This window comes from Triticum aestivum, chromosome 2D, assembly GCF_018294505.1.
Source record: "Triticum aestivum cultivar Chinese Spring chromosome 2D, IWGSC CS RefSeq v2.1, whole genome shotgun sequence".
Taxonomy (NCBI): domain Eukaryota; kingdom Viridiplantae; phylum Streptophyta; class Magnoliopsida; order Poales; family Poaceae; genus Triticum; species Triticum aestivum.
The window spans coordinates 96,712,803-96,725,070 of record NC_057799.1 but is presented as its reverse complement, the minus strand read 5'-3'; the positions used below and the strand labels follow the sequence as shown (position 1 = coordinate 96,725,070).

General features: G+C 42.2%; 1 protein-coding gene across 2 annotated transcripts; it reads right to left on the bottom strand.

The window, feature by feature from the left end:
* Nucleotides 1-981: 981 nt before the first annotated feature.
* LOC123051899 (uncharacterized) lies at nucleotides 982-4,255 on the bottom strand. Of its 2 annotated transcripts, XM_044474891.1 has the most exons (6): nucleotides 3,885-4,255; nucleotides 3,548-3,637; nucleotides 3,230-3,463; nucleotides 2,985-3,087; nucleotides 1,961-2,190; nucleotides 982-1,536 (listed from the first exon to the last, which is right to left on the bottom strand). In XM_044474891.1, exons 1-6 carry the CDS (start codon nucleotides 4,196-4,198, stop codon nucleotides 1,329-1,331), a joined length of 1,179 nt encoding a protein of 392 aa, XP_044330826.1. In that variant the 5' UTR covers nucleotides 4,199-4,255; the 3' UTR covers nucleotides 982-1,328. The 2 variants fall into 2 exon arrangements, with proteins under 2 accessions (XP_044330826.1, XP_044330827.1); XM_044474892.1 differs by lacking the exons at nucleotides 3,548-3,637; nucleotides 3,885-4,255 and having other exon boundaries at nucleotides 2,985-3,092; nucleotides 3,230-3,465.
* Nucleotides 4,256-12,268: the final 8,013 nt, after the last annotated feature.

Here is a 12,268-nt window from a genome sequence, read left to right as displayed (position 1 = left end):
TCCTTTTTAGTTCGCATATAAGATTTGTCGGAAGTCAAACCTCATAAACTTTGACCAAGTTTATAGAAAAAATACCAACATTCATAATGTGAAATCAACAATATTAGATGCGTCATGACTTTAGTTTTTATATTGTATAAGTATAGCATTACAGATGTTAATATTTTTTCATATAAATATGGTCAAACTTTACGAAGTTTGACTTCAAACAAATCTTACATGCAGAGTAAAAATGGCTGGAGGGAGTACAGATTATGCAAGCTTCTGAAGGAAATAGCAGATTTATCATAGAAAACTGTTTATCTATTTATCAGACTTTTTTTTTGCAAGAAAACTTCCGATCTATTCATCAACTGTCATGGTAGTACAAAGAACACCAGAAGTAAAAATTACATCCAGGTCCGTAGACCATCTAATAACGACTACAAGCATTGGAGCGAGGTGAAGGCGCACCGCCGTCATCGCCCTCCTCATTGAAGCCGATGCACTGCAATAGGGCCTAAGAGAATTCCGTACAAAAATGATGGATTCTATCAGGATTTATCCATTGAAGGAACTAAGTGGCTGTTTGGTTTTGCCTATGCTAGCCCCAGCAATCGTGGGCGCACCAAATAATTGGCGCAAGAATCTGCCGTCGAAAATTTGCCAACTATTTGCCGCAAAACTAAGGAGGAGTGGAGGTGGGTTGGGCGCACCAAAAAATTGGTGCCCGTCCAAACGGAAATCCCAGCCTGATCAAAGACCAATTTTTTGGATCGGCATCCGCTCAAAAAAAAAAGCTGAAGGCTCCAATCCAAACAGCCCCTAACTATTTTATCGGCATATTGCAAGAAAAAATTATAATCAAAATCATATACCGTAGGCTGTGAAAAAGGCAAATGCATCTCATATTTACGGAAAGAGGGAGCAATATAATACCAGGTAAATATATACATGTTCAGATAACATTTTGCAAAAAATGATCAAGTACAGATAATAAGGTAACGCAACAAAAGTGTAGTTGTATGATGTAGTGTACTATTTGTTTTCTTAGCTGGCAGATCCAGCGGCTCTTACATCAGTGTACAACACCAAAAATAAGTCGTAACCTCTCTTCTGTTCCCAACTACAAAGAGAAAATAACAAGGTCCACCGAATGGAACATATATCTTGTCTGGATATTACAACATATAGCAGGTGGATCAGCAGCTCAGTACAAGCTAGAGTGTGTGTGAACAACTGCATATATCCAAACATTTTGCCGTGTCTATGCGAGACAATTATGTCTCATGGTAAGCAGAGCAGGTCATTGTTTCTAACCATTAATGTCAATGACAGATTCACACAGGTCATCTAGTGTAAACTGGTACTTCCCAGTTTTTGGTGTTCTTTTTGGGGTCGTCGCAGAGGGCAAGATCACTATCTAGTTCTTTCATTGTCTTCACAAATGTCTTTGCTCCTTGCATGATTAACCTTTCCACCATGAATAACTGGTAATTGTTCTCGATTATTGGCTCCAATATGCCACTGAAGTTAGATGAGTATGCCAACTTGTACCTGTACCCACACAATGAGGAACTCATTATAATCTTAGGCAGCTTGTCTCCTCAAACTAGATGCAAATTTTGTAACTTGCCATTATATTGTTAATGGTCAAGTTCCATAGTTAATGCCGTAATGATCATGTGCATAATTATACATGCAGGAGAAAATTAATGAAATAGATCAAATCACAACAATTCCAAGATGGGAAGGCAGATTACTTAAAGTACTACAGCCTCTAGTTGAATTACTTAGGAATGGTCAATTCCTTAAGTATATGGAAACAAAAGAAAGCAAAAAATCCTTATGCAATGATCAAGCGAACACAGTTCAGTCAGTCATGGTAAACTATTTGCAGAAAACGAACTCTACCATGGTCATATCAGAGATCCTGATATGTGATGCAAGTAGAGCAGATGGCAAATGGTGTCAGACTTACCTGTCTGATAGAGGCGAGAAGAAGCCTGGTGTCCTTTCATTTGAAGCAATGAAAAGAGTGCGACCTTTTGGAATCCACTTTGCGATTCTTCTTTTGATGAACTCAGGGTGGGTATCTCTGTCCAGATGAGGATGAAGGCTCCTCTCAACACCAAATCTATCTTTCCTATTCTTCAGTAGGTCACCCCGTCTGACATGAATAGCATCATATTCACCAAGGATCTCTTTTATCTGAAGAGAGCACACCAGTTTAGTGACAGAAGACTGATGTATCACTGAACATACACAAACAATACATTTTCTACTACATGGGATATTATGTTCTGCCTGACCAACTATACACAACCAAAAAAACCAAAGCTTAAGTTTGTTCTACCAAATATCTTTGGCAGAGCAGTCTCTTACAACTACAATAGACTCTGAAGTTCTTTCAAGACAAGCAGGATGCAGCTAGCATATAAACAATTAAATATGAAGAGAAAGTAGGGACTGCAAGAGTAATATCATACCACACCATATTCCAAGAAATAAATTTAGCAAGATGAAGCTCTAGAGGACTGAGAAAGCATTTAAACAAAATCTCATGATGGCATGAGGTGACAGTGTACTGCAAGAAATAATTATTCACCAATCACTAGTGAGTTGACGGTATATGCAGATACACACTGCTCCCTGCTGAGACAATGTGTTCAAACGATATAACAAAGTACACCAAGGGAAGTGCATAATTTGCTTACTGGAGGATGTGGAAATCCAGAGCTTCTAAGTGGGATAGCATGATACACACATGGTTACTCTCATAACTAAGCATCAAATTTCAAGGATTTTGGGATGCAGATTATATTTTTCTCTGGCATCAACAGAATCCACGTGATTTAAGAAATCACCCCAAATAAAAAACAAGAATAAGATTAATTCAGAACAAGCAAGTTAGTGCGATAAAACATATTTTTATCTGAAGGAAGTAATCAGATCCGATTAAAACATGTGATACATGGCAGAAAATCATTCTAATGAAAATATACCTTACGTGCTGCAACTCTCAGTTTTCTAGCTGGCATAGTTGGCAGAAAAGTGTATGGTAACATCACAGAGGTACGCTTGGTCCGATCCTTGCACTCCATAAACCTGAACTGTAATGATGATTAAGGTCTATTCTTCAAGTTTAGACATAACATATAGCTTAGGTTTGGTGTGGTCACTAGAACTTGAGGCCATCTGAAAATAACAATTAAAGAACATAAAGACCCTGATGGAGTTGCAATCTCACCAAGCAAGAGGACTTGCAGTGCGGTTTACAAGAAGAGCATCTGAGTAAAGTGGATTATCTTTGAGTTCATCCCTGCTAACTCCTTGCACATGCGCTACGTCTCCTTCTCCCAGTTTTGTACTTCTCGATACTATCCCATACCATGAACGCGGATTGTCCAGAACAACAGGTACAGTTTTCGATATGAGGTCTATATCATATAAGGATTCCATTGCACAATAACTCGTTTCCCATCTGCAAAAACATCACAGATTCAATTTCCAACCCAATTTGACAAAACAATGCAACAGGCAGACATAAGTGCTTAAGAAGCAAGACCTTGGATTTGAAGTTGCGTTGCTTGAATCAATTATCCCCTTTGTGTTGTGCACTGAACTAAGGCACATCCTTGAGGGCATGACAAATATTCTGCAGAGAAACCACAATGCAGTGTCATTGCACATTAGCATATCAGCATATCCTGACCCACATTACACACAGCATTCGCACCAATTTGCCTCCTCAAAATGGATCATCCTTTGCAATTTGGAAGCATAATCTACAAAAATTTCACCACCGGGGTACCCATTCCCGTTTCATGAAGCCTAGAACCACCTTGCCACCACACAGCGGGCCGCAGGAAGCGACGAGAAGGAGAACGAGATTGATTTGTTACCTGTCGAGGAAGAGGGCCTCCTCGAGGGCGCAGCGGAGGCTGGACTCCTGGTGGCCGAGGCCGGCGCAGGAGCTGCAGTGCTTGCCGGGGCAGTCGATGCGGGCGCCCCAGTAGAGGTACTTGCGGCTGCTCTCCCGCTTGTCGACGCTCCTGGGCTGGAACCCCAGGTAGGAGAAGGAGTGGGTGAATGAGAGGACGCAGAGGATGGAGAGGACCGCCCCGGTGATGACAGCGGCGAGGATTGCCCTCGCGGTGGGCAGCGGCAGCGGGCTCCGCCGGCCGTGGCCGCCGGTGATCCGGTAGGGGATCGCCATGGGAGGGAGGGGGGACCGACAGAGCGATAGAGGGGCAAGGTTGTGCGCAAATGTCTATTTTTTCTATTCTTGTTCGAAGTATTGGAAAAGCGAGTAAGGAATCAATATCTCAAGTGGGCCATGTTGCTTACGATGACGGGCCACTGGGCTAAAATATCCTTTGTGGGTGGACTGAGAGATTTGCTCGGGTGTTCCCAGAAAAAAGGGGCAAACCCTATTGGACGCTCGTTAGCGTCAGATCGTCGTTGCGGTTTCGCTGAGGCAAGCCTCCGATTGGGCCGGCCCACGTACGGGATTCGTTCGCTGCTGCTTCCGTCTCTGTTCTTTGCGGTTTTTTTTTCGTTTTCTTATATGGCTTTTTGCTTCCAGTTTTTTCACTCTTTTTGTCCTTTTTAGTTGTTTTGTTCCGGTTTTTTATTTTTCGGTTCCTTTTTCTTTTATTTTTCTTCTTTTATGTTTCCTTTTTTATTTTCTGTTTCTGTTTTTCTTCTCTTTATTTATTATATAAAAGTTCACCGTGTATTACGAAAATCTTCGTCGTATTAAGAAAATGTTCATCATATATTATGTAATAGTTCACCTAGCATTATAAAAATGTTCATCGTGTATTACAAAAATGTTCACCGTATGTTATGAAATTGTTCAGCATATATTTAAAAGTGTTCATTGGGTATTTAAAATTTGTTCATCATACATTAAAAAATTGTTCAACGCATACTACAAATGTTCATTTTTGTATTTGAAATTTGTTAAGTGTTTGTTTCCAAAAAAGGTTCACTGTCTTTAAATTTTGTTCAACGTATATTATAAAAAATGATTTCTTTGGAAAAAGGGATTTTGCCACCGTCTTACATAATTTAAGGCTGGCGCTGCGTTAACACCGTTGTGGGTTGCTAGCTCGGTTGGCTTGGCTCGCTAGAATCCTTAATGAGATCAGTAGTTTGATCCACGCGTGCGCTTTCTTTTTTCGATTTTTTTCGCTCGACCTGTGATAATTGGGCCGGCCTGTTTGCGTGCCGCTTCAGCGAAGCTGCGATGAATGGACGCTGACGGGCGCCAAATCCTATTCGGCGCCTTAGTTCGATCCACGCGTGCGCTTTCTTTTTTCGATTTTTTTTCGCTCGATCTGTGATAATTGGGCCGGCCTGTTTGCGTGCCGCTTCAGCGAAGCCGCGATGAACGGACGCTGACGGGCGCCAAATCCTATTTGACGCCTTAAGCGCCGAATATAGGCCAGTTGGTAGCGGGCGCACACCCCCCGATCTCCTCCCATCGAAGCTATATGGGCTGGCCTTTTACCCTATTATTGTTTCTGAAAACGCAAAGCAAAACAAAAGAAACACACTGGGATTCGAACAGCCAACCTCCTGCTTTGTCATACACTGCACTAACCACCACGCCACCACGCCTAATGTGATTACATGTATGTTTCTCATTCTTTTCTTCCATGTGCTTTTCTTTTTTCATTTTTCATTTTTCCATTTTCCATTTTTCTTCATTCCTTTTTCTTTTTTCTTTTTTTCTGGTTCAATGCAAAATCGATGAACTTTATATTTTAAATTTGGTGAACTTTTTCTCAAATTCGATGAACTTTTTTCAAACTCGATGAATTTTTTTGAAACTCGATGAACTTTTTTTCAATCTCGATGAACTTTTTTCAAACTAGATTAACTATTTCTCAACTTCGTTCAAACTCGATGAACTGTTTTGAAGCTCGATAAACTTTTTTTCAAACTCGATGAACTTTTTTCAAATTCGTGAACTTTTTATTTATCAAAAGTGATGAACTTTTTTCAAATCCGTGAACTTTTTTTAAAATCTGGTGAACCTTTTCCAATTTTTTGAACCTTTTTATCAAACCGATATAATATTTTTCAAATCCGTGAACTTTTTCAAATCAGGTGAACTTTTTTCGAATCCGTATTTTTTTTTAGAAAAATTGATGATTTTTATTTTGATAATTTGTGAACATTTCTTTGAAATCCGCGACCTCTTGTAAAAAGCGATGAAATTTTTTAAAATTCGTGAATTTCTTGTTCAAATTTCCGGTCCCTTTTTCCAAATATTTTGTACTGGGGCTTAAACACGGGTAAAATAGATCTGTTTTCGTACAAAAGACAACAATGATATCCTGGTGCAGTGGTTGAAGCGACAAGTCTGTAATCAATGGCATGTGGGTTCGAATCCCTTGTGCTATGTATTTTCTCTGGCAATTTTATTTTTGAGCGTTTTTTGTGCATCTGACGCGATCGTTGCTGGGCCGGCCCAGTACCGCGTTCCTTCGAGCTCCCGCTACCTTACGCGGCGCAGAGGGCGCCGAAGAGGAGTACTCGGGCGGTGTATAGGAGCTCTTGAAAAAACGGGCGCGCCTATATATCGCCTTCAGCGAGTCTGAAGAGCGAGCTGGGCCAGCCCACGAGGGCGGGAGGCCACAACCTCTTTTTCTTGTTTTACCTTTTCTGTTTTCTTTTATACTTATATATATATATATAAAACAAAAAACACTCTTCAAAAAATATTTTACAAACGTTGAACAAGTATTTAGAAAATGTTGAACAAGTATTTGAAAAAAATATTGATCATGTATTTGAAAAATGTTGAACATGGATTTGAGAAATGTTGAACAAGGATTTAAAAAATGTTGAATAAGTATTTGAAAAACGTTGAACAAGTATTTGCAAAATGCTAAAAAAGTATTTGAAAAAATGTTGAACAAATATTTGGAAAAATGTTGATTATGTATATAAAAATATTGAACAAGTATTTCCAAAATGTTGAACGAATATTTGAAAAAGTATTTGAAAAAAATATGTTCGTGTATATAAATATGTTGAATAAGCATTTGTAAAATATTGAACATGTATTTGAAAAAATGTTGATCTAGTATTTGAAAAAATATTGATCATGTATATAAAAATGTTAAACAAGTATTTAAAAAATGTTTATCATGTATATAAGATTGTAGAATGAATAAAGAAACAAATAAGAACCAAAAAAAATGAAAAAAATCAAAATAAACCAAAGGAAAAGGAAACTGAAAAAACTGAAGAAACTAATTGAAAAACCCGAAGAAGAAAAGAAAAAAAAACAGACCTTATATAATGGGAACGAGTAGTACACGCTCGCCTTATTTCCTTTAAGTAGAACCCGTCCTAGTAGTAAAACATGTGGTGATAGGTGGCGCAGTGGCTAAGCCTGTTTCATGCATACCAGTTGGTCTTGGGATTGATCCCCGGCAGCACCCTTTTTCCTTCTTTTGTTTACATATACACAAATCATCCATTTTCTTTTCAACAAAAGGTTGTTCAGATAGTACTCGACAATAGACTAAAAACATTTGAAGTGCCAAATGAAAAAAATGAAGAAATACCTTGGTTTTCCATATGATGTGGGCCAATGGAGGGTTGCCACTAAATATCTTAAAGACCGTATCTGGAACGATATAACCACTTTCAAATTAGTGGCCCAAGCAATTCCTACGCATTCCATGGCGTGCTACAAACACCCTCGAGCACTTTGCAACCACATTAATGGACCGCTCCATAAGTTTTGGTGGGGCTTAAAGAAGGGTGAAAGAAATTCGACATGGATGTCTTGGGAAGTGATAACTCAACAGAAATTGATGGGAGGCATGTGTTTTAGGGATATTGAACTTTTTAACCTCACACTTCTTGCTAAGCAAGCGTGGCTACTTCTTTAGGAGCCTTAGTCTTTGAGTGCTCGTATCTTACGGGCAGTTTATTACCCTTTGTGTTAAATTTTGGAGTTGATCTTGGAAAGTTGCCTTCACATGTGTGGAGATTGATTCTTGAAGGGAGAGATACCCTCGCTTTGGACCCCATAAAATTGGGACATGCAAAAGTACTAGTATCTGGTCCGAAAACTGGACCCCTGGCTTCAATTTCTCCAGTCTCACAAGCAGGTTCGCATGCAACAGAAGAATTGTATTTGCCTACTACTCCAACCTTGCCCTGAAAGGATAAGGAATGGATAAGTGTGAGAGCTAGAATGACTATTGAAGGGATTTCAAAATCAGGTCGGTAAGCTCTAAATCTAAGAATCCACCTTCTGCTTTTGAGTGACCTCATTGATCATACTACTTGTTCTTGGAACCGACACATCTGGAGTGAACACTTACATGAAATGGACAAGGAGCTGATCTGCAACATTCCCCTAAGCCCGCGAGTTCAGAAAGGATTTCTGGCCCATGCACTACGAATTGTTGCTTCGATCTGCATACAAACTCTTCGCATCAACAAAGAAGCAACGCGAAGTTTGGTTTGAGCATGTCCCGAGGCACTCAGATGTGGTTGCAAAGCCAGTCTTCATGGCGACCTTATGGAATGTTGAAGTACCTTCAAAAGTAAAGGTTCACATGGAGGCTTGCTAGAACATCTCTGCCAACAAGCGATGTGCGTTTCAACCAAAATATGCCTACGTTGTCTGGCTGTTGTTTATGCAATGTTGTGGAGGATACATGGAGGCACACCCTGATTGGTGGCCAACTACGTTTGGGTGCTAGTCGATGAGGAGCTTATAGAGGTACTTATTTTTGAACAGAACCTTGGATCCGAAGCTATATTTTTTTGGCTCTTTGCCACACTCTATCAATTATATCTATCTAGGGTCACTGGTGCAGTGACGTGCTATACAAACGCTTTTTACCTCCTTTCCACAATAAAGTTTGAAACGGCCATCTTGCCTGTGTGTACAATAGGGGGGTCCATCCCACACGACCCTGAAACCGTCAGCGATAGGTCCTCCGGTCACATGTGAGGGAGTCCTGGATTAGGGGGTCCCCGGGAGTCCGGGCTATGTGACATGGGCCGGACTGATGAGCCGTGAAGATACAAGATAGAAGGCCTTCCCCCATGTTCGGATGGGACTCTCCTTAGCATGGATGGCAAGCTTGGCGTTCGGACATGAAGTCTCCTTTCTCTGTAAACTGACTCTGTACTACCCTAGGCCCCTCCGGTGTATACATAAACCGGAGGGTTTATTCTGTAGAGGCAATCATCAGTATTGCAGGATGCTGCTAACGCGATACTACGATCAGAGACCCTTTCACGAAACTATGTGCGATGCATTAATCACAAATGGGGATGTAAAAAACCGTCAAAAAAGGTGCAAAACATTTGCAATGGAGGATGCATCAAGCACGGTTTAGATTTTAGTTGCGTGTGCGATCCAGGGCATACGGTTCAGTCCAATGAACCGTTTGCGATGAGGCGAAACAAAAGAAACGGGCAGCCTGATGAAGGCGTGTGTGATGTACATCATACGGTTCACTCGGATGAACTGTTTGTGATTAGGCAACACAAAAGAAAAGGTCGGCCAGGTCAAGGTGTGTGCGATGTACAACATACTGTTCACTCGGATGAACTGTTTGTGATTAGGCAACACAAAAGAAACGGTCAGCCAGATCAAGGTGTGTGCGATGTACGACACGCGGTTCACCTGGATGAACTGTTTGCGTTGAGACAAGAGAACAGAAACGGTTCAATATAACAAATACCATAAATATTGCAAGGTTCAAATTCAAAGATTACAACGCCCAAATTCAAACATTGCCTACTGCGTCATTTCTGAAAAGGGACCAGCCGCTAACAAGTCATGTATGGGTTTGACACAATAACTTCCAATTGCTTTGCCATATGCTCTTCCAATACGAAGTTTGGCATTTTTGGAGGCACTTCCATTCCGCAGTACCAGCCGCCTCTGATAATCATACCTTTGATCTTTCCTAATTAAATGCGTGTTCAACCTCAGTACCCTCAGCACCGTTGCTCTGGCAAGAAAGAACATGGCGAGTGTAATCTCCGGTGGGGTCCCTCGGTAGGAGTTCAAAGTAATATTTGAGAGATGCAGATCCAGGCATTCGATGTGATTGTCGTTATCAACATCTTTCACCGGGCCTAATATGCACTGGAAAAGAAGAGAACGTGTTAGTGCCTACATGCAGTTTTGAACACTGCTACACGCCCATTTGGTTTGCAGGATTTGTAAAATGCACCAACGTGCCATCTTCGATCTGTCATGATTAACATGGGCATTAATTTGATTACAATCTAGAAACATGTAGCCTTCTTCACAAGAGGTTGGATTGGATGAAGAATTCCCTAAGAAAACTGGTACAGATGAATCCAAAGGAGAAATGCTTATGGACGATTGTAACCATATGAATGAAGCAACCAATATGGGGTGGGGGTGTATGTCCTAAAATCCTCCAAAATTCCTTCGGAAATCGTAGTGCATAGTCATTGTAAACTTGGGAAAAGGTGCAAAAATTTGAACTCCCTTATGGTTAACATTTAACAGGAAAGGAACATCACCTCGATATACAGCTTCTTCAGGCACGGAAAGCATCTCAGGCAACTGAAAACTTGGTCCAGGTTGGGGACGACAGATTCTAGTGCCAAGACCTTCACTATGCCCAGAGTCTGGGTGAAGCTTCGCTGGATGACAGACGAACATACATCTTCAAAACTAGAAATAACGTTGATATCAAGAAGGAGAGGTATATAAGGCGACTGTTGTACCTGAAAGTTGTAGTATTTGACAGACGAGTAGCCCACCACTTTCAGTTTCGGCGCAGAAATGACATTGATTCTTGTTGGACCTTGTTGATCAACTACAAGTAATCTCTCAAGTGAAGGTGTGTCCTGGATGACCATATTGTGGTCCACCTTTTGTGATCTCTCGTTGCAGCACCAGCAACACACATAAATAGTGCGGAGAGTCCTGGAGGTGATGTGCAAGGTACTCGACCAATTCATCGCCTGAAGACGAAGGAACTCGAGTGCAGTACAGCCGCGGAGCAGGCGCTCCATGTCATCCTTTAGGATGCGGACGACGATGAGCTTGAGGTGCTTCAGTCGTGGTAGAAAAAGAGCGGGCGCGTCATTAAGGGGGGATGGCAGTTCATGAACTTGGTGAGGCGCAGCGTGGGCGCGAAGCGGAGCGCGGACGTTGGCAGCAAGCTCATATGCCCATCATTATAACTTTGCTTCTCGAGCTGATCTATGGCGCGGGATCGGAACCACTCGTCAAGCTTGCCTCGCTCCCTGCCATTGGAACGGAACTTGCCCGCGATAAGGCCTTTGATTGGGCCATGGTGACTGGCGAGGATCTGGGAGAACGCATCCAACTTTGGCGATAGCCATGGCAGAGCTTGTGGGCGTGGAGGAGGTCGACAGGGGTGCGGAGCCATAACGTGCGTCACCGCCGGGAAACAGCAGTTGTCCTCGCCCGATTTCTGATTGGGAGGAGGGATATGATGACTATCAACATATCATCGGGGAGGTTGTTGATGAAGTCTAGGCCTGCTGGAGTCGCTTGCGGTTCTTTCTCGACCCGCCTCCGCTTGTTGGCAGCCTCGTTCTCCACCTTGTCGGTGGGGACGGGAACCTCTGTCTCCATATTCACGTCGTGCTCCGGTGCTTCAGCAGCCCCGGCGTCGCCACTCCCTCCGATGAGGCGCTTCGGTGGCATCCTCGTACACTGACGGCTTTGAGGACTCAGAGCGGCGTCGAGGATGCGGGCGGAGAGAGAGAGGAATTGTGTGTGTGGCGAGGATGGGGGGGTGCGGCCGCTCGGCGACGCCATTAATATAGACCAGTGGGAGCGAGGCAGGCGGCGGTCCAAGGCTGTCTCGCTTCCCGGTGAGAACGACTGCTTAATCTCTAGTATGAATGAAATCTATGCTTAATTACTGAATTTTAGTTGCAAAAAATAGATAGTGATATTGATTTTTAGCTGCATATTTTGACAAATCGCAGTGTCTCTTGGCTTAGCGCCGAAGTATGGCTTTAATTTGCGTACCGTAATCTGAACCGTTTACGTTGAAGAGATGCACATATCCTGCGTTGAATAGCTTGTACGCTCCCCGGTGACCCTGCGCACCGGACTGCGCTCGCATGCCTCCCGTTCAGTCAAGCAGCTGTCCACACGGCACCTCCTATAGCCATTAAAACCAAGACACGTGGCGTCACATGAATGGTTAACCGAACGCACACGGTTTGAATTATACAAACGTTTGAGATATTAAAGTGGCTGCTATTTTTTCAAAAT